This window comes from Sprattus sprattus (genome assembly GCF_963457725.1).
Source record: "Sprattus sprattus genome assembly, chromosome: 18".
NCBI classification, from domain to species: domain Eukaryota; kingdom Metazoa; phylum Chordata; class Actinopteri; order Clupeiformes; family Clupeidae; genus Sprattus; species Sprattus sprattus.
Window position 1 is genome coordinate 11,029,083 of NC_137916.1, and position 15,916 is coordinate 11,044,998.

Consider the following 15,916-nt stretch of genomic DNA (forward strand, 5'->3'; position numbering starts at 1 on the left):
TACCTTGCATGCCAGCTTTTACTTCTTATTTTCACAGAACTCTGCACCGATACAGTGGCAGTCCATGGTTCAACGTCCACATGCATGGTGAATCCTTTTGACTTCCCCATAGTTCTCAGAGCTCCCAGGTGATTTGGTCCACCATATGTAAAACAAATTCAATATAATATATCAGATGATCTGTTTTCTGTTTCAGGGTTTGGCATCGAAACATCTGATGAGTCATTTTTTAAGCCATTAATGCACCAATCAGCATGAACAAACCTCTACTCACACACTGGTGATTGTCATGACAGGATGTGAGAGCAAGTTGGTGGAACTGAAATATAGCGGCTCGCTTTGGACCCCAGGCACACTCCAAACATCTGTTGCTACAGAGGTCCTGTCCTTGTTCCAACAGGAAGATCCTCAGAACCTCCCTCTTTGTAGCAAGCAACTCTGACTTCACAGATGGAATGACATGCACACATTGGGCTAAGCTACATCAACTATGTGGGCTGTTTGTTTATGACCGGAGGGTTAGAATATTTTCTTGAGGCTGTATACATGGTTTGTGAAAACATGAAAAAAATCGTTGTGTACCTTTTGAGAACATCCTGTATTTTCTTTACAGATTGTTTTTTTTGTCGTCAAAGCAACACATATTCCCATACCTTGGCAAACAAAAGCAAACAGAAACACAGTTGAGAACCATAGTCATTTGACCAAGTCTCTCACGGGGTTGACAGGTAAAACTAGCGGTTGTGCCATGAAAACCACTCTTTCATGGAATGAACTGTCTATAAGATGGTTGGAGAAGATTGTATAACATTATACACTGGATTATAAAGTGACAAACCTACAACACAGGGAGTAAAACAACACTATGATTGTGAAATATAGAAACTACAGTCCTTACAGTCTTATAGTCCTTAACAGTCCAACTCAATTTCTAAATTGCTACGATACAGCTGATAAAAAGACCTGCTGATTGTTGCTGGATTTACTCCCTCGAAAGCTTCTTTCATGACTATTATGGTACACTAAAGGCCACATGAGATCATATTTTATCCACAACCGCTTTGCATTCGTCAAGGGTTTCAGTAAAACAGAATAATACCAGGCTTTCTAAAAACTGACCAATCCTTCCAGATGTGAGGAAAGGCTTGAAACATGATGATTGCACAGAAATATGACATGTCACCTGATAACTTAATTTTCTTTCAACATTATGACAAATTAGCTCACACTTTGTAATCCACTCCTACCTCTAAAAGAATAAAAATGATTTTGTCCCTTCATTTTGTTTTGGAGTTGCTGTTGTTAAATTAATGTTTAGCTTGCCTAATGTAAATCCAAAACTTTAATGCAGAAATATCTTTTCAAACATGGTCTCGACTGTCAGCATTAAATAAACAAATTGGCACATTCTGGGCAAATGTAAAGTCAGCAGTGGATTTTGGATGAAGTTCTTTGCATCAACAATACTCAGAACCCAGGCTCTGCGGATTTCTCATCCTCTGCTTCTGCACATGAATTGTGGCATGGACATCCCACAGACAACTCAGAAGGCTAGCAAAGGAATGTCCCAAACAATTCATCTGCAAACGCAAGCAAGTGATAACAGGCTTACTAATGCTGAGACATCAGCATATCCTCCTGCATGTCTTCAAACCCAGATGACAACAAACAGTGCATAAGAAAAGTATTAATCACAGCAGGAGTCCACTTCAAACATGCCGCCGTAACAACAAACTCCCCTGGAAGCTGACACTACCATCTCTGTGTTGGGGTCAGTTGGGTTAAATCGTACCGGAGCTTTGTCATTTTTAAAACACTAGCTCAACCTAGTGGTGTTTTCATGGAACTGTTCATGGGTACTACACTACCCACAAATCTCAGGCGCAAACAGGAAGTTCCTCCAACGAACCTTGAGTGTTCGAAATCTTTTAAGACGATTTCTGTCCAGGTCAAAAGACATCATGTGAGTGATATTTCAGGAATTAAGTATGTGTCATTTTGTCCATCGGATGCCCCCTATATGTCTTTAATTTCGAACACTTTATTGCAAATTGTCAGAAGTAGGTTTATGTAGCAACCGTCTTGCTACTTGGTACAGCTAAGGTTGCAGCCTCATGAAATGAACTTAACATTAAGTTATGCAGTATCATTAAGCTTAATTAGCTTTTATCCATGGGTAAATTTGTATTTTAGAGATACGAAGGTTGTGAAACAATACCTTATGAGGATACTGTTGGCTGCATTAATTTATCTTTTATCAAAACAAGTCCGCAATCATGGGTTATGAGATTGCTTCTCGCTACGGTTACCATTGGTGACGCCGACGCTCTGAAGAGATTTAACCTCATCCAGTTAACCTGTTATCTGCCCAAGCTAGAAAACCATGGTGAGTATGACAACCTTGATAGAGTAATGCATTTACTTTGCAAAGGCTAAACTGTATCTTTTGTTATTATGAATACTGCTAGTTAGTAAGTCACCACTGTTAGAATCTTCCCATTGGAGTGCTGCATGCATGGCGGTGTTGTAGTTAGCTATGTGACAGTAAAGTCCTCCTGACATCATCGAACATTTTTTGTATGCTCTTCTACCACAACAGACCGCAAAACAAAAGAAGGCTTTACGAAGTAAGTCCATTAAGTTTTATATTATGGAATTGACATGTACAACGTTCCAAATTGTAAAATGGATTTAAAACCGCATTCTTTTTCCATAGGCTCAATTGACCTATCGCTAAGCCCCGCCCCCCATTGTGACAGCTGCTAAATCGGACACTTTATCAGAGCTGACTAGAGTTTACAATGGCAGCTATCAGTGACAAAACTATATCCTAAGAGGCTCTAGACAACTTTTGGAGACAAAAGGACCTGATTTCGCCTAGAAGGCTTCAAAAGGGACTTAATTATGCAATGGAGGGATATGTATACAATTTAAAACTCGATATGGTGGATAACAAGCTTAAATTTGAGGCGAGAATTTACAGAGCTCAATGCAAGAGGGAGAAGCCTAACTCACGGTCATCGCGATTGCAGATAAATACATCCAATACCAGCTTTGTTCATGCACCGCATGGGAAAGATACAATAAATTCACAGTCAGTTAATTTAACTAATCTGGAAGGCACCGAGATGTACACCTACGTTTATTAACTAGCAGGAACCTGCCCCTGACAGGACAGTGTCCAAACCATGGCCATGGTCCTAATTGTTTAGCTTGTTAATGTAACCTTTTTAATTACCGGCATGCGTGTGTTTCGTTCACGTTGTCATGTTAATCCATTATTAAACCTATCGTTTGTTTAATAAACTGTCCCATAACTGACAAAGTTACGCTAGCGCAGCTATTTAATCATTAACGTTAGCTAATTTGAACCAGAGATAACTTGCCTAAGCCTAGCATAACATCAGTGGTGAAAGTAAGCAGGTACTGTGAATAATGAGTAGGCCTATGCCTTTTATCATGTAGGCTTAGTTGATTGCTTTAGCAATGGGAAATTCTAACAAGAGTATGGCAGCTAATGAACGTAGCGTAGCGTTCACTGTGCGGTCTGTCACACAGCTTAATCCACCCACCGGAGATATTTTGGACCGGTCTTGTTTTCGTTTAGGAAATGAGATACAATATACCCCATTGCCTATCTTCTCACGATAACTCGTATCAGTGTTGTATCTATCCCATGCACATCGTTTGGCCATTTATGTTGAAACTACATTACCACAATTAGCCTACAGTACACACTTGTTTTTGTCCCGTTGTGGCTTGGGGAAAGGGATGAAATATACCCCATTCTGCAGCCTATCGGGATACCTACTGTCGGTGTTACGTGTACCCCAAGCACATCGTTTGACCATGTTTTTTGTTTTTTCATAAGCAACATCAATCGATCATTAAATTATTGAAAAAGGTCTCCTCCCTGTTGTTTTCAATGGAGTTATCGGAGCCGATGTCCGAGTCCAGTTCAGGCTGGAATGTCATTGGTTCATCTGCGTTCTAAGGGCGGCGCTTAGCGACAGGTCAATTGATGATGTACTTGGAGGTCTTTTAGACGAGGATGGTATGTGTACATTCTTGAGGGTTATACCTCTGTATTTATCTATACAAAATACAATGTCGTGAATGTATTATAACCGCAAAGCCGTGTTGCTCCTACAAGAAGTTAATAATGCGTGGCAAATATGAATCCTCTTACACAGCTGTCTTGTTTTTTTTTTTATTCTCACAGATTTCCCTGCAAAGACCCAAACTCCTTTCCGTGAGCGCACAAGGGCAAAAGGTGTACTGCCGTCGCGCAGTGGCAAGAGGTAAGGTGCGACCAGGTGAGACAGAAAGCCTTGAAACACTGATTAGGTTGCCCTTTTTTTCATGTTTCTGTCATCGGCTGTGATTTCCAGGTCCGTGTTGGAAGATGATGACTTCTTCAGTAAACTGGCAGAGGAAGCCGAGAAAGAAGAGGAAGTAGGTTGATAGTAAACTAAACATATCATATACTCTTGAGCTAGGGTGCTTAATCCCGTTTCATTTTGAGAGTTGTTTCTTTGCAGGTGTCGGATGTGTCAGAGGCTGATCCTCAAGCTCTTCTGGAGAGCATGAAGGTAAGGAGCTACAGGTTCATTCATAATGATCATTATTTGGGCCTCTCTTAAAGTCAAGTAGAGGAATTAAGGTGGGAAACATAGTATTCTGTTACTGTTACATTTGCTAATTCTAAATGTTATCAAACTGTATGTAGCAAAATTGTCGCAACTTAATTTGGTGATCGACTTTAAATCTTCAGGACATAGATGACATGGATGCTGACCTGTTTGGGTCACAGAAGAAACCAAGCTCTGCCCCACCACAGACTAAGAGCTACACATCAGCAGGTCCTAAGCCAGAGCCATCGAACCCTGGAGACAAGCTGAAGGTCAATGACACGGGTATGTTATGACACTTAGGAGTAACACACAAGAGACTGATGAATGCCCAATACCCGCGTGTTGGATCCGGTGCTTGAACTTAGGGTTGTGGCTGTTAGAGCTGACCATAGTGTGTCCTCCTCAGATGTACCCGCCCACGAGGAGAGGAAGCCTAGCTCAGCACCCGCATCAACAGCACGGGGTTACAAGAAATTCAGCTTTATAGGTAACTTTATAACTCTTTCCTCATTGTGCCGCATAGCCCTTGAACAGTCAGATACTTTTTTCACAACTACCATTTGTAAAGATTAATGTGTAAACAATATGTTTATATTTAAGATTACTGTGACAACCGTATTCCATTGACTTGGAGAACAGGTGTTTGGTTTCATACAGGTGTTTGGGTCCGTTGGGTTAGTTGAATGAGAGGTGTATACTTCTCCCCCATATGATTATGGAGGTCTTACTGTACTCCTCTTCCCCCTCTCATTGCTGCATTGTTTAAGATGATGAGGGTGGCGATATTGTTCCACCTGGACCACCTGCAGGTGAAAAAGGTATCCATAGAATCATTGCCTTATTCAGGTTCACGCTGTGAAGATTCCCTCAAGGTTATGGAACATAGTGTGTATTGGGAACATATAAACATCACCCAACAAACATTTCCCATTACCTTGAGTGAAGGAATTGCTCAGACTTATTTTCAATGATCATTAGTTGTCCAGTATGTGATTTGGCCTTGTTGCTTTCTGATTCAGACTTTGACGACCCCCTGGATGACCTACTGGATGAATTGGATCCTCCAAAGGCACCCAAACCAAGCTCCCTGTCAGAGAAGGCGTCAGGGGAAAAAAGTGACTCCCCCTCTGCGTCCCCTCATATCAGTCAGAAAAAGAATGAGACGGGTAATTTCTGTCAAATGCTGGTTATCGTTTGTTTATTTCATTTATTTAATCATGTGTCATTCATGTGCGAATGTGATCCTTTTTTTGTCTGCTTAAAAAAGCATCACCGGCCCTGGCACCAAAGAAACGGGACGAGCTGACATTTGATGATGATGAGGATGACCTCATGAATGCCCTAGGATTTGGAGAAGCAGTTACATCTAAGAACAAAACCGTCCCACTGGCTCCAAAGAAAGAAAGGTACCTTTGCCAATGCTCCAAAGCTCCTAACCAATTCAGAAGAGAGGCTCGCGTTAGTAGAGTAACAGTGGCAGTAAACAAAGCTTAGAATATCATGTTATAACAGAGAAGATGTTTGGGATCCTGTAATGTGTCTTGACTGCCAGTGCCCATCATAGAATACTCTGTTCTATTGCTAAGATTGTGCGCTATTGTCTACCGACTGACTGTGATTCTCGCATAAGTGTATTAAATGTAAATGTTTAGATCATTGTTCATGTTCATCCAGTTACTGTCTCTACACTGACACATGCCCCCTCTCGTGCTGAACAGTGAGCCCCCCCAGAGACCGCGCACCAGGCTTGACGAGATCTTGGGCAGAGGGACATCCCCACACCTGCTGGAGCGCCCCCCAACAGGGGAGAAGAAAGAACCGCCGCAACAGAAGCAGCAGCAGCAACAACAACAACAACCGCAGCAACAGCAGCAGCAGCAGCAGCAGCAGAAGAGGGGTGGTGCCAAAGGTGAGTCCACCTCACCAGTATGCCCTGCTAAGTATACCCTCTATTTAAGGAAGATGTAACCAGACTCTTTCCTTCCAATAGATGCTCCTTTTGGAGAGGAGGACCTCACTTTTGGCTCCTACCAACCCACACTGGCCGGCACCCCAGAAGGAAGACAGTCCCGCAGGCAGTCAGTCAGGTGAGAACTAATGTTAATATCAGGTGAGTTACTGTGTCACTGTACGGTCAAACTAACCAAGGTCGCTCCTTAATATCAAACCTTAATTGTGTTCAATGCTCTAGGTCGTTCCCTAATATCCAACCATTTATATTTGTGTTCATTCGTCTAGCTCACTCCTTACTTTGAAACCCTTTATATTTTTGTTCAATTGTCTAGATTCTCCACAGAAGATATTAGCTCACCTGAGCGCAGGTCAAAGCCCAGCACTCCTGCCACACCCACACGTGCCAGCAGGCCTACGGCTGATTGGTTGGGGCTCAAACAGGATGATGATGCTAATGAGGAAGTGGAAGAGCCAAAGAAACCAATAGAGTACACGGCCACAACAGACGACTCTAAAGTTCCTCCCTCCCCATCATCAAAGCCCACCACAGAGATAGCCACATCTTCACCCAAAAGCACCAGATCCACACAGGACACTGGCAAGGGGCTCGGAGAGATGGAGGAGACGGAGAAAGAGCAGGAGGACGATTGGTTGGCTGGTGCACTAAGTCGAAAGAAGGTCAACGAGGAGAAGAAGGTTGCCCAGCAGGATGCCCTTGGCTTGGGAGAGGACGTGGAGGTGGACTCCTTTCTCAGGTAAGATAGAGATGACCGATGTTTTGTAGCAGATCATTCAATCCTACATGCAGACGTCCTCTCTAGGACAAGCATATGTCAACGTCAAATTTTGGCGTCTGACGTACATAATGGGGGTGGGAATCTCTTGGCACCTCACGATTCGATTCGATTTCATTATCAAACACAAAGTAGGAAGTGATTTTAGACTATGAGTTGCAAACTAATGAAATCAAATTATTTAATAGTCAAAATGCATCGATAATCGTTTTATCGGTTTTGAATTGATAATCGATAATCAATCGATAATTGCATTTCAACATAAAATGGATGTGTAAAAAAACGATTATCGATTATCAATTCTAAACCGATAAAACAATTATCAATCCATTTCGACTTTTAAAGCATTTGAGTTTGCTACTCAGAGTCTTTGCCACACTTCCTACTTTGTGTTTGATAATTAAAGAAAATCAACAGATGAATAACCTTTTCTATTTTTTATTAGAGAAAAAGCTTTTCCTTGTCACAATTTTGACTTTCTATGAACAATCCAATAATCGATGCAGCTTGCATTTTTTTTTTTTTATTACAAAATCGATTACAAACTTTTCTGAGAGAGAATCGCTTTAGAGAGAATCGAGAAAAATCGAATAATCGATTATTCCCCTTACCCCTAGTACATAATCATTAATGCAACTGGGAGGGTAATCTTGATGGTTATGTGGTGATGGTTTATTATCATTATCAATTATTTTCACAGTAAACGCCAACCTTCACCAACTCCCCGGAGAAAACAAGAAGACACACTGGAGCTAAACAAGGAGGCAGGGTGAGGCCACTGGACTTTTAATGATTTCTGACGGTGGCATTCATGTATGGCACTTAAAACACCATAGCCCGGTACCACACATTGTGTCTGTGGTATGGAGATGTCCCTTGGGTTTGGGGCATCATTAAGGATTGCCAATTATGTTGAAGTTGATTGGATCAGCTAATAGGTTTTGTCATTAACTTTTGAGTTAGTGAAATTGAAGGTAGATGTGCTGAGCACTATTATCAGCCTGGAGCCAGTTGGAATATAACCGTAATGAATATCTCATCAAATGACATATCTGTGTCTCCTCTCTCTCAGGAGAGGCCCTTCTGTTGTTTCACAGAGGACAGGTAGTCCCACTCCGTCCCTCTCAAAACCAGTAGGGGGGGACCAACTGAGGCCAAGCAAAGCTGATCAAGGACCCATCATAACCAGAGGTAAGGTGCTAAACACGTCAGGCGTCCGTTGTTTGTCTCCTATTGCTGCTGCACTTTGCCTGCTTGGGAGTTTGCAACATAGTCATGCAGCAAGTGAAGGAGTTTGACACTCTCTTTATTTCTCACCTCTCCTTGCCACCATCCCTTAAGATAGTTCAGCTTACCCTGCTAGTCTGCCGGATCCTGCCCCATTTCCCCTGCAGTCACCTACAGTAGTGCCAATAGACCAGGTCTCCCAACCGCGGCAGCAGAGAACAGTGGTTATGCGTCCCCATCCCCAGTGCTCCCCCTCACAGGAGCAGGCTGGATTGGCCCCCAGGGAGCTGGCTCTGCCCCCCAGCTGCGCAGCACAGACATGGCAGGTGCCCGACCCCATAGCTGCTGGGTTGAACAGCGCCACCTGGTGTAGGTACTCTTGAGTGAGAGGTGGACAATGTAGATCAGAAGCTTAGGAGAGCTTTGTTTGTAAATCTTGTGGTTGTAAATGTTTCATTGTTTCATTGTCTTATCTTGTCTCTGCAATATCTCGCTGTGATCTGAATTGTTTCCATGTCTTTGCAGTACCACAACAGAGAACAGTGGAGAATGCAGCTCCGGTTAGCCAACCTCAGGTCAGCAGATTGACATGGTTTCTAACTGTGAACTTGATTGTAACTGTAAACTGTAACTTCTTCAATTTGAATGTATGCATATATAATGTTTAAACATGGTTGGAAGATTTAAAAACATATTTTTATTAACCCTTTCATGCATGAATTATGAAAAAAATGGTCTAGATTTTTTTTGGATTGATTTTCTTACTCAAAATGAACCTAAACTTGAAATTCAAATAAAAAAAAAATTATTATAATAATTTTATAATGGGATTTAATACCATCCGATACCTCTGATGCATGACGTCCACATACGTGGACAGTTGGTTTTTAGGGTGTACAAACTATATTTTACATCCAATTTCATTTTTTTTTACACAGATTTGTTCAACACACTTTCCTCTACATGCTAATGTTTTTTTGGGACTGATTTGGCCTTCTTGGGTAGAAGTTTTTAACAGATATGCCTGGAGTATTCAGCACATGTTCAGCACCGTCAGCCATCTTGACTTAATGATGTCATTACACAGTTAACATTCCAAATACAAGATTATACATATTGTTATTATATTGCTCTGAGTCTACTGTCACTGCCCCTATGTGGTTTGGAGAATATTACTATGATAATGCGAAACAAAATGAAGTTTAATGAACTGTCCACGCATGTGGACACCATGCACTACAGATTTTTACACATAAAATCAATAAAGAGAGCAGTGTGTATGTTTGAGTTGCATGACAATATACTTTAGCATGTAGGAAGAAGAAAGCCAATTAGACAATGCTGGCTCCAGATTTTTTCTTCCCACCTTTCCTTATATGTTCCTCTATGTTTCCCGATCAGGTGTCCTTGTCCACAGAGAGCCTTCAGCAGCTTTTACTACAACAACAGGTAAATACAACACGAAGCATGTGGGAGATCACATCCCTGTAGATGAGACATCACAGGACATGATCTATACATTGTTCTGTCTTTGCTGAATGTTGTGCTCTTTTTATATTTTATAAATAGAAGTATAAGTCAGCTTGTGTTGTGCAGTAAATACAAATATTTCCACAGTTCACACCCTGGCCTTTTTTAGCCTCTGTGTGATGGCTTAGCTTAGGGCTTGGCAGTAATGTGTTCCTGTCTTATGTGCTCCGGGGCACAGCTGGTGGGCGGGTGGGGTCTGGGTGGAGCGGTGGAGGTGGGGGCCCTGCACAGGCAGCGCTGGGAAGCCGAGCAGCAGGCAGGGGAGCAGCTGACCACACTGCAGGCTCGCATCATCCAGCTGGAGGGCCAGGTACCACACCACACCACACCACACCATACCATACCAGAACACACCACACCAGAACACACCACACCACATCCGTACAGGTATTTATTACACTTCAGAAAGTAGAAAACAGAGTTTCAGATGGCCATGCTGCAAGCTCGGATCTCAGAGGAAAGGGGAAGAGTAACATTAAATTGGCAACATTAACATTTTATCTAGATTTCTAATGAACATTGACATCATTAGTTTCCAATTAGCCAACTTGTCTGCTGTGCCAAGGGTGCTTCAGAGTATGGATTTGTACTGCTCCAAATTGTTCAGCTCTATAAAAGTGTGACTTGAGATATAAGTAAAGACAGCAATGGCTTTATATTACATTTCTGTGGTATTAAATTGATGCAGCTGGTGAGCTTGACCCAGTATCTATTATCTGTGTGTGTGTGTGTGTGTGTGTGTGTGTGTGTATGAAGGTGCGAACCCTCCAGCTGGAGCGGAGCCAGAACCAGATGCTGCTGGAGAGCATGCAGCTACGCCAGAAGCAGGACACGGAGCTGATGGAGAACAATCACAGGTACGCCACACACACACACACACACACACACACACACACACACACACACACACACACACACACACACACACACACACACACAGGTACAACACACACACACACACACGCACACACACACACACACACACACACACACACACACACAGGTCAGGTACACCACACAGGTACACCACACACACAGGTACCTGAACAGACAGTCTGTGTGTGACTGTGTGTGTGACTGTGTGTGTGTGTGTGTGTGTGTGTGTGTGTGTGTGTGTGTGTGTGTGTGTGTGTGTGTGTGTGTGTGTGTGTGTGTGTGTGTGTGTGTGTGTGCGCCCCTCCAGGGCTCGTGTGAAACTTCTGGAGGAGTCTGGAGCCCAGCGGGAGACGCGCATGCAGCAGGAGAACGAGGACCTGGCGGAGCGTCTGGCCTCCATCACCCGGTTCTCGGAGCAGGAGAGAGCCGAGCTGCAGGCCCAGCAACAGCGTCGCCTCGCCCAGAGCCAGCAGGACCGAGACCGCGAGGTGGAGCGGCTCCGTGAGCTGCAGAGGTGCCAGAAATCCCCTGTGTTCACTGTGTTTGGGTTTGGCAGGATTCACCCCATGAAACAGGCAGCACAGCCATGGAATGTAGACCTGCGGCAAATATATAGCCACCAGTAAAAACCACTGCAAACACAATACTGTGTATTGCAATAATAGAATAACGCCCTGTCTAAAATGTGTGAAATGTTTCATAGCACTAAGCAGCATGTCCTGCCCCCTCCCAGGAAGTCCATTCTGGAGATGAAGAAGGACCACGAGGAGCAGGTTACTCGACTGAAGAGGCTGAAGGAGGAGGAGATTGACGCAGTGACTAGCGCCACCTCCCAAACCAGGTCTCGCAGCATTACTACCAGCCCACCTCCCATATACAGAGTCTTGTCATCCATAGAAGAAGTGATCTGTTCCTGTTTACATTTATGTATAATAAAGGGATTTTTGGTGGACACTGTATGCAGTGCAGCTTGCCAAAAGAGGTTTTAGATAAGAGCTTCTTTGGCAAATATAGTCATAGCAGTGGAGAGCAGAGAAGACTAATGTTCTGTTGTTTTTTTTTTAGGTCCTTGACGGTGGTGATCGAACAGATGGAGCAGTTTTCGCGGCGGCTGGGGGACGTGTCCTCTCGGGTGGAGAGCACCCACGAGCACACCACCCAAGGCCTGGAGCTGGGGGCACGGCAGAGGGACGAGCAGCTCAGAGGTGCCTGCAGCAGTCAGCTTTTTCGGGACACTCGGTTTTGATCCAATCTTTAATAAGTTGAAATAAATGCAGTTAACTGTAACTTTGAAACACTGGTGTTTTAGTAACTGAACATAGAGACCTCGATAATCAGTCTGCCTTCGGACTATGCATCGATTCAGTACAAACGTTGATAAAGTACAACATATAAATTGTGTGATACTCAGTGATACTGGTCCCCCCCCTCTTTTTCCAGAACTTTCTTGTTCATTCAAGTTTCAAGGCAGAACCTGAAGAATTATACCATGTGTTGTTTTTGCTGGGTCAGTGATGCAGGACCGTCTGAGCCAGCAGCAGAGGGCCATGGCCGAGGAGAGGGCGAGGCTGCAGGAGGTCATCGCCAAGATGGACACCCAGCTGGCCGAGCAGCAGAGGCAGCTGGAGAAGGTCAGAAAGGGACGACCCCTTCGGCTCGAGGGCAGGCCCCACCTTTGTCTGCAGACCTCTTGTCAGTGTGAAAATAGAGTTGGGTCCGAATCTCCTCAGAGATGGTAGCTCATTCCTGGTGTTGGTGTGCTTCAGGAGCGCTGGAGGGTCTCAGCGGAACAGGCGAAAGCAGAGTCCACCCTGAGGGGCCTGGAGGAGGAGAGACGGACCATGGCCCAGCAGACAGGCATAGAGAGAGAAGAGCTGGAGAGAGCCAAGGTTTGTGTGTGTGTCTGTTTGTGAGAGGCTCTGTCAGTTTCTCAATAACCCACTTCCGAGTCAGAGGAGCTGGGTGACAAGGTGACCGAGAGAGAGACAGAGAAACCAAAAGACAGACACGGCGGAAACATTAATGATGCACATGCATAACATCGGTAGAAATTATGTTTTTTGTCACACAATTATTTGTTTCTCTCTCTCTCTTTCTCTCTCCCTCTCTCTGTCTCTCTCCCCCCCCCCTCTCTCTCCCTCTCCCTCTCTCTCTCTCCCTCTGTGCGTCTCTCTCTCTCCCCCCTCCAGAGTGCCCTGCTGGAGGAGCAGCAGCAGGTGATGAAGCGCTGTGCTGAGGAGCGCAGGAAGCTGGCGACCGAGTGGACGCAGTACCACACGCAGGAGAAGCTGCGGCAGGAGCGGGTGGAGAGGGAGGCCAGCCGAGCCCTGGAGAGAGACGCCCACCGTGAGGGTTCAATCATCAGCTTCGCACAGGTAGAGAGACGCCCACCGTGAGGGTTCAATCATCAGCTTCGGACAGGTAGAGAGACGCCCACCGTGAGGGTTCAATCATCAGCTTCGCACAGGTAGACTGACGCCCACCGTGAGGGTTCAATCGTCAGCTTCGCACAGGTAGAGAGACGCCCACCGTGAGGGCTCAATCATCAGCTTCGCACAGGTAGAGAGACGCCCACCGTGAGGGCTCTATCATCAGCTTCGCACAGGTAGAGAGACGCCCACCGTGAGGGTTCAATCATCAGCTTCGCACAGGTAGAGAGACGCCCACCGTGAGGGCTCAATCATCAGCTTCGCACAGGTAGAGAGACGCCCACCGTGAGGGTTCAATCATCAGCTTCGCACAGGTAGAGAGACGCCCACCGTGAGGGTTCAATCATCAGCTTCGCACAGGTAGAGAGACGCCCACCGTGAGGGTTCAATCATCAGCTTCGCACAGGTAGAGAGACACCCACCGTGAGGGCTCTATCATCAGCTTCGCACAGGTAGAGAGACGCCCACCGTGAGGGCTCTATCATCAGCTTCGCACAGGTAGAGGGCTGCAGTGTCAGCATGGCATGAGGGAGCAGCGAGCAGCATGAGTGGGAAGTAGCCCTTGAACAGAAATCAGACCAGACCTATGCTGACAAATCCAACTATACAGTCCACTACAGCTCTCAAACCTTCACCATTATCTAGTTTTCAATTGTGAAGGACATCATCTCTACTACAGGCTTGTGAATGACATAGTTAACCCCTGACAAATGATGATGCGAGATGCATATGTTGTTGGTGTGCTTACTCAGTTTTGCACGGACCCGCACTGAGACGTGATGTCATCTGTGCGTGCGCAGGAGACGGCCGAGCTCAAGCTGAGGGCAGGGGAGCTGAAGCAGAGAGAAGATGCAGCGACTCGGGAGCGAGAGTTCCTGGATCGCCTCAGGGAGGACCTGGAGCGGGAGAAGGAGAAGCTGAGTGCCACAGCGCTCCGACTCAAGACCAGAGCTCAGGAGGTGGAGAGCTTCAGCAAGGTGGGAGCAACATTTGATATTTGGTGAAGCTGGGGTACAGCCTTCGTAAAATTACGTAATGCTCTTTACATGACTATGAATTTGACTGGTCACAGGGAGGGCTGGAGAAATGATGATTCATCTGTTAAAAGTAATTGCTTTCAAGATGAAGATGTATACAAACCTTCTAATAAAATCAGGTTTATTTATATATATTCTCAAGATGTCATTCTTAGAGTTGTGAAACAGTAATGAGCATTGTTGCCTGTCTGTGTGCAGCTGGCCGCAGAGAAGTTTGGGGAGGGGGAGCGGGCACTACAGGAGGCCCAACAGGTGGAGGCAGAGCACCAGGCACGGCTGCGTAGTATCCACGCACAGATGGAGCGGCTGCGGCAGCAGGAGCAACACCTGCACCAGGTGAGGGGCATCTGCAGCTCTGTCCAGCTCCACCCTCAAGATGTGGGGGCACCGCCGCACCCTGCATCACTCGTCCAGTTACATACGAAAACATAGGAGACAACATGCTCATTTTAAAAGTTTAGCTGTTTTACCTGAAGATGTTGTTTTGGTTCCTAAATTTGTATGAATGGATCAATATGGACATTTCATACCAATTTCAATGTTACAATAGTTCTTGAGCCTGTTACATGCATCTTTACATCTACATTGCATCTTTACATTGGCCGTTGATCACATACATGAGAGCTGGTTATTTGACTTCATCTTTCAGGAGCGAATGAGGATGACTGAACGAATGAGGATGACAGAAGTTGAGAACACGAGGCACAGCCTCCCCATCAACTTGGCCACAGCACCTCTTTACACAGGTACTCCCTCTCCTTGCTTACACAAACACTGATAAGTTGTCTCATCTAAATGTTCTCTGCCATAATGTTCTCAGTGTTTGATGATCAATTCTTGTTTGACCTTGACTGCAGATTTTGCACCAGTGGGCAGTAGTCAGCTGATGTCCCCTCTAGTCCAGGTCCATTCTCCCATCAACAACACAGCGTCCCCAGAACTTCTAGCCAAACTGGCCATGCTCAGACACTCTGCAGAAAAGGTATGTTATACCCTGGGCTCATCACTAAATATAAAAAAAAATCTCAATTCAGTGCTTTCATTCAAATGGTTTGCTTAGGATGTGCAGTTTACAGTTGGTCTGAAGTAGTTTAAATCAGCATGAATAAGGGCAGGTATGCCACCACGACCACCTCAACCTTTTACTGATAGTAACTTTATTTCTGACTGAGCCATGTGAAAACTTTTTGTATTAAGTCAGCTGGACAAGGAACATGCATAAGCACCCTACTTAACCGTTGCATTAAGTTGATTTATTATCTTTAAGTACAAGGGCTCAATAAAGTTTTGAAACACACATTTATCCTCTTTACAGGACAGAGACTTCCTCCAAGATGAGCAGTTCTTCCTAGACACGCTGAAGGCTTCTCCATTCAATTCATTTCACACATGACACCGCAAATCTTTTTTTTAAAGTGCAATAAAATTTAATTTTT

General features: G+C 44.7%; 1 protein-coding gene across 1 annotated transcript; it reads left to right on the top strand.

Annotated features, from left to right (window-relative positions):
- Positions 1-2,661: 2,661 nt before the first annotated feature.
- Positions 2,662-15,900, top strand: fbf1 (Fas binding factor 1; the record flags this gene model as incomplete). The annotated part of the gene is made up of 28 exons (XM_080856140.1): positions 2,662-2,680; positions 4,223-4,301; positions 4,392-4,455; positions 4,542-4,592; positions 4,775-4,916; positions 5,041-5,121; positions 5,654-5,800; positions 5,902-6,040; positions 6,353-6,543; positions 6,625-6,721; positions 6,920-7,342; positions 8,082-8,150; positions 8,454-8,572; positions 9,134-9,183; positions 10,010-10,057; positions 10,317-10,448; positions 10,895-10,995; positions 11,322-11,528; positions 11,748-11,855; positions 12,080-12,219; positions 12,527-12,645; positions 12,781-12,903; positions 13,204-13,389; positions 14,244-14,420; positions 14,679-14,816; positions 15,130-15,226; positions 15,338-15,462; positions 15,796-15,900. 28 exons carry the CDS (start codon positions 2,662-2,664, stop codon positions 15,871-15,873), a joined length of 3,450 nt encoding a protein of 1,149 aa, XP_080712266.1. The 3' UTR covers positions 15,874-15,900.
- Positions 15,901-15,916: the final 16 nt, after the last annotated feature.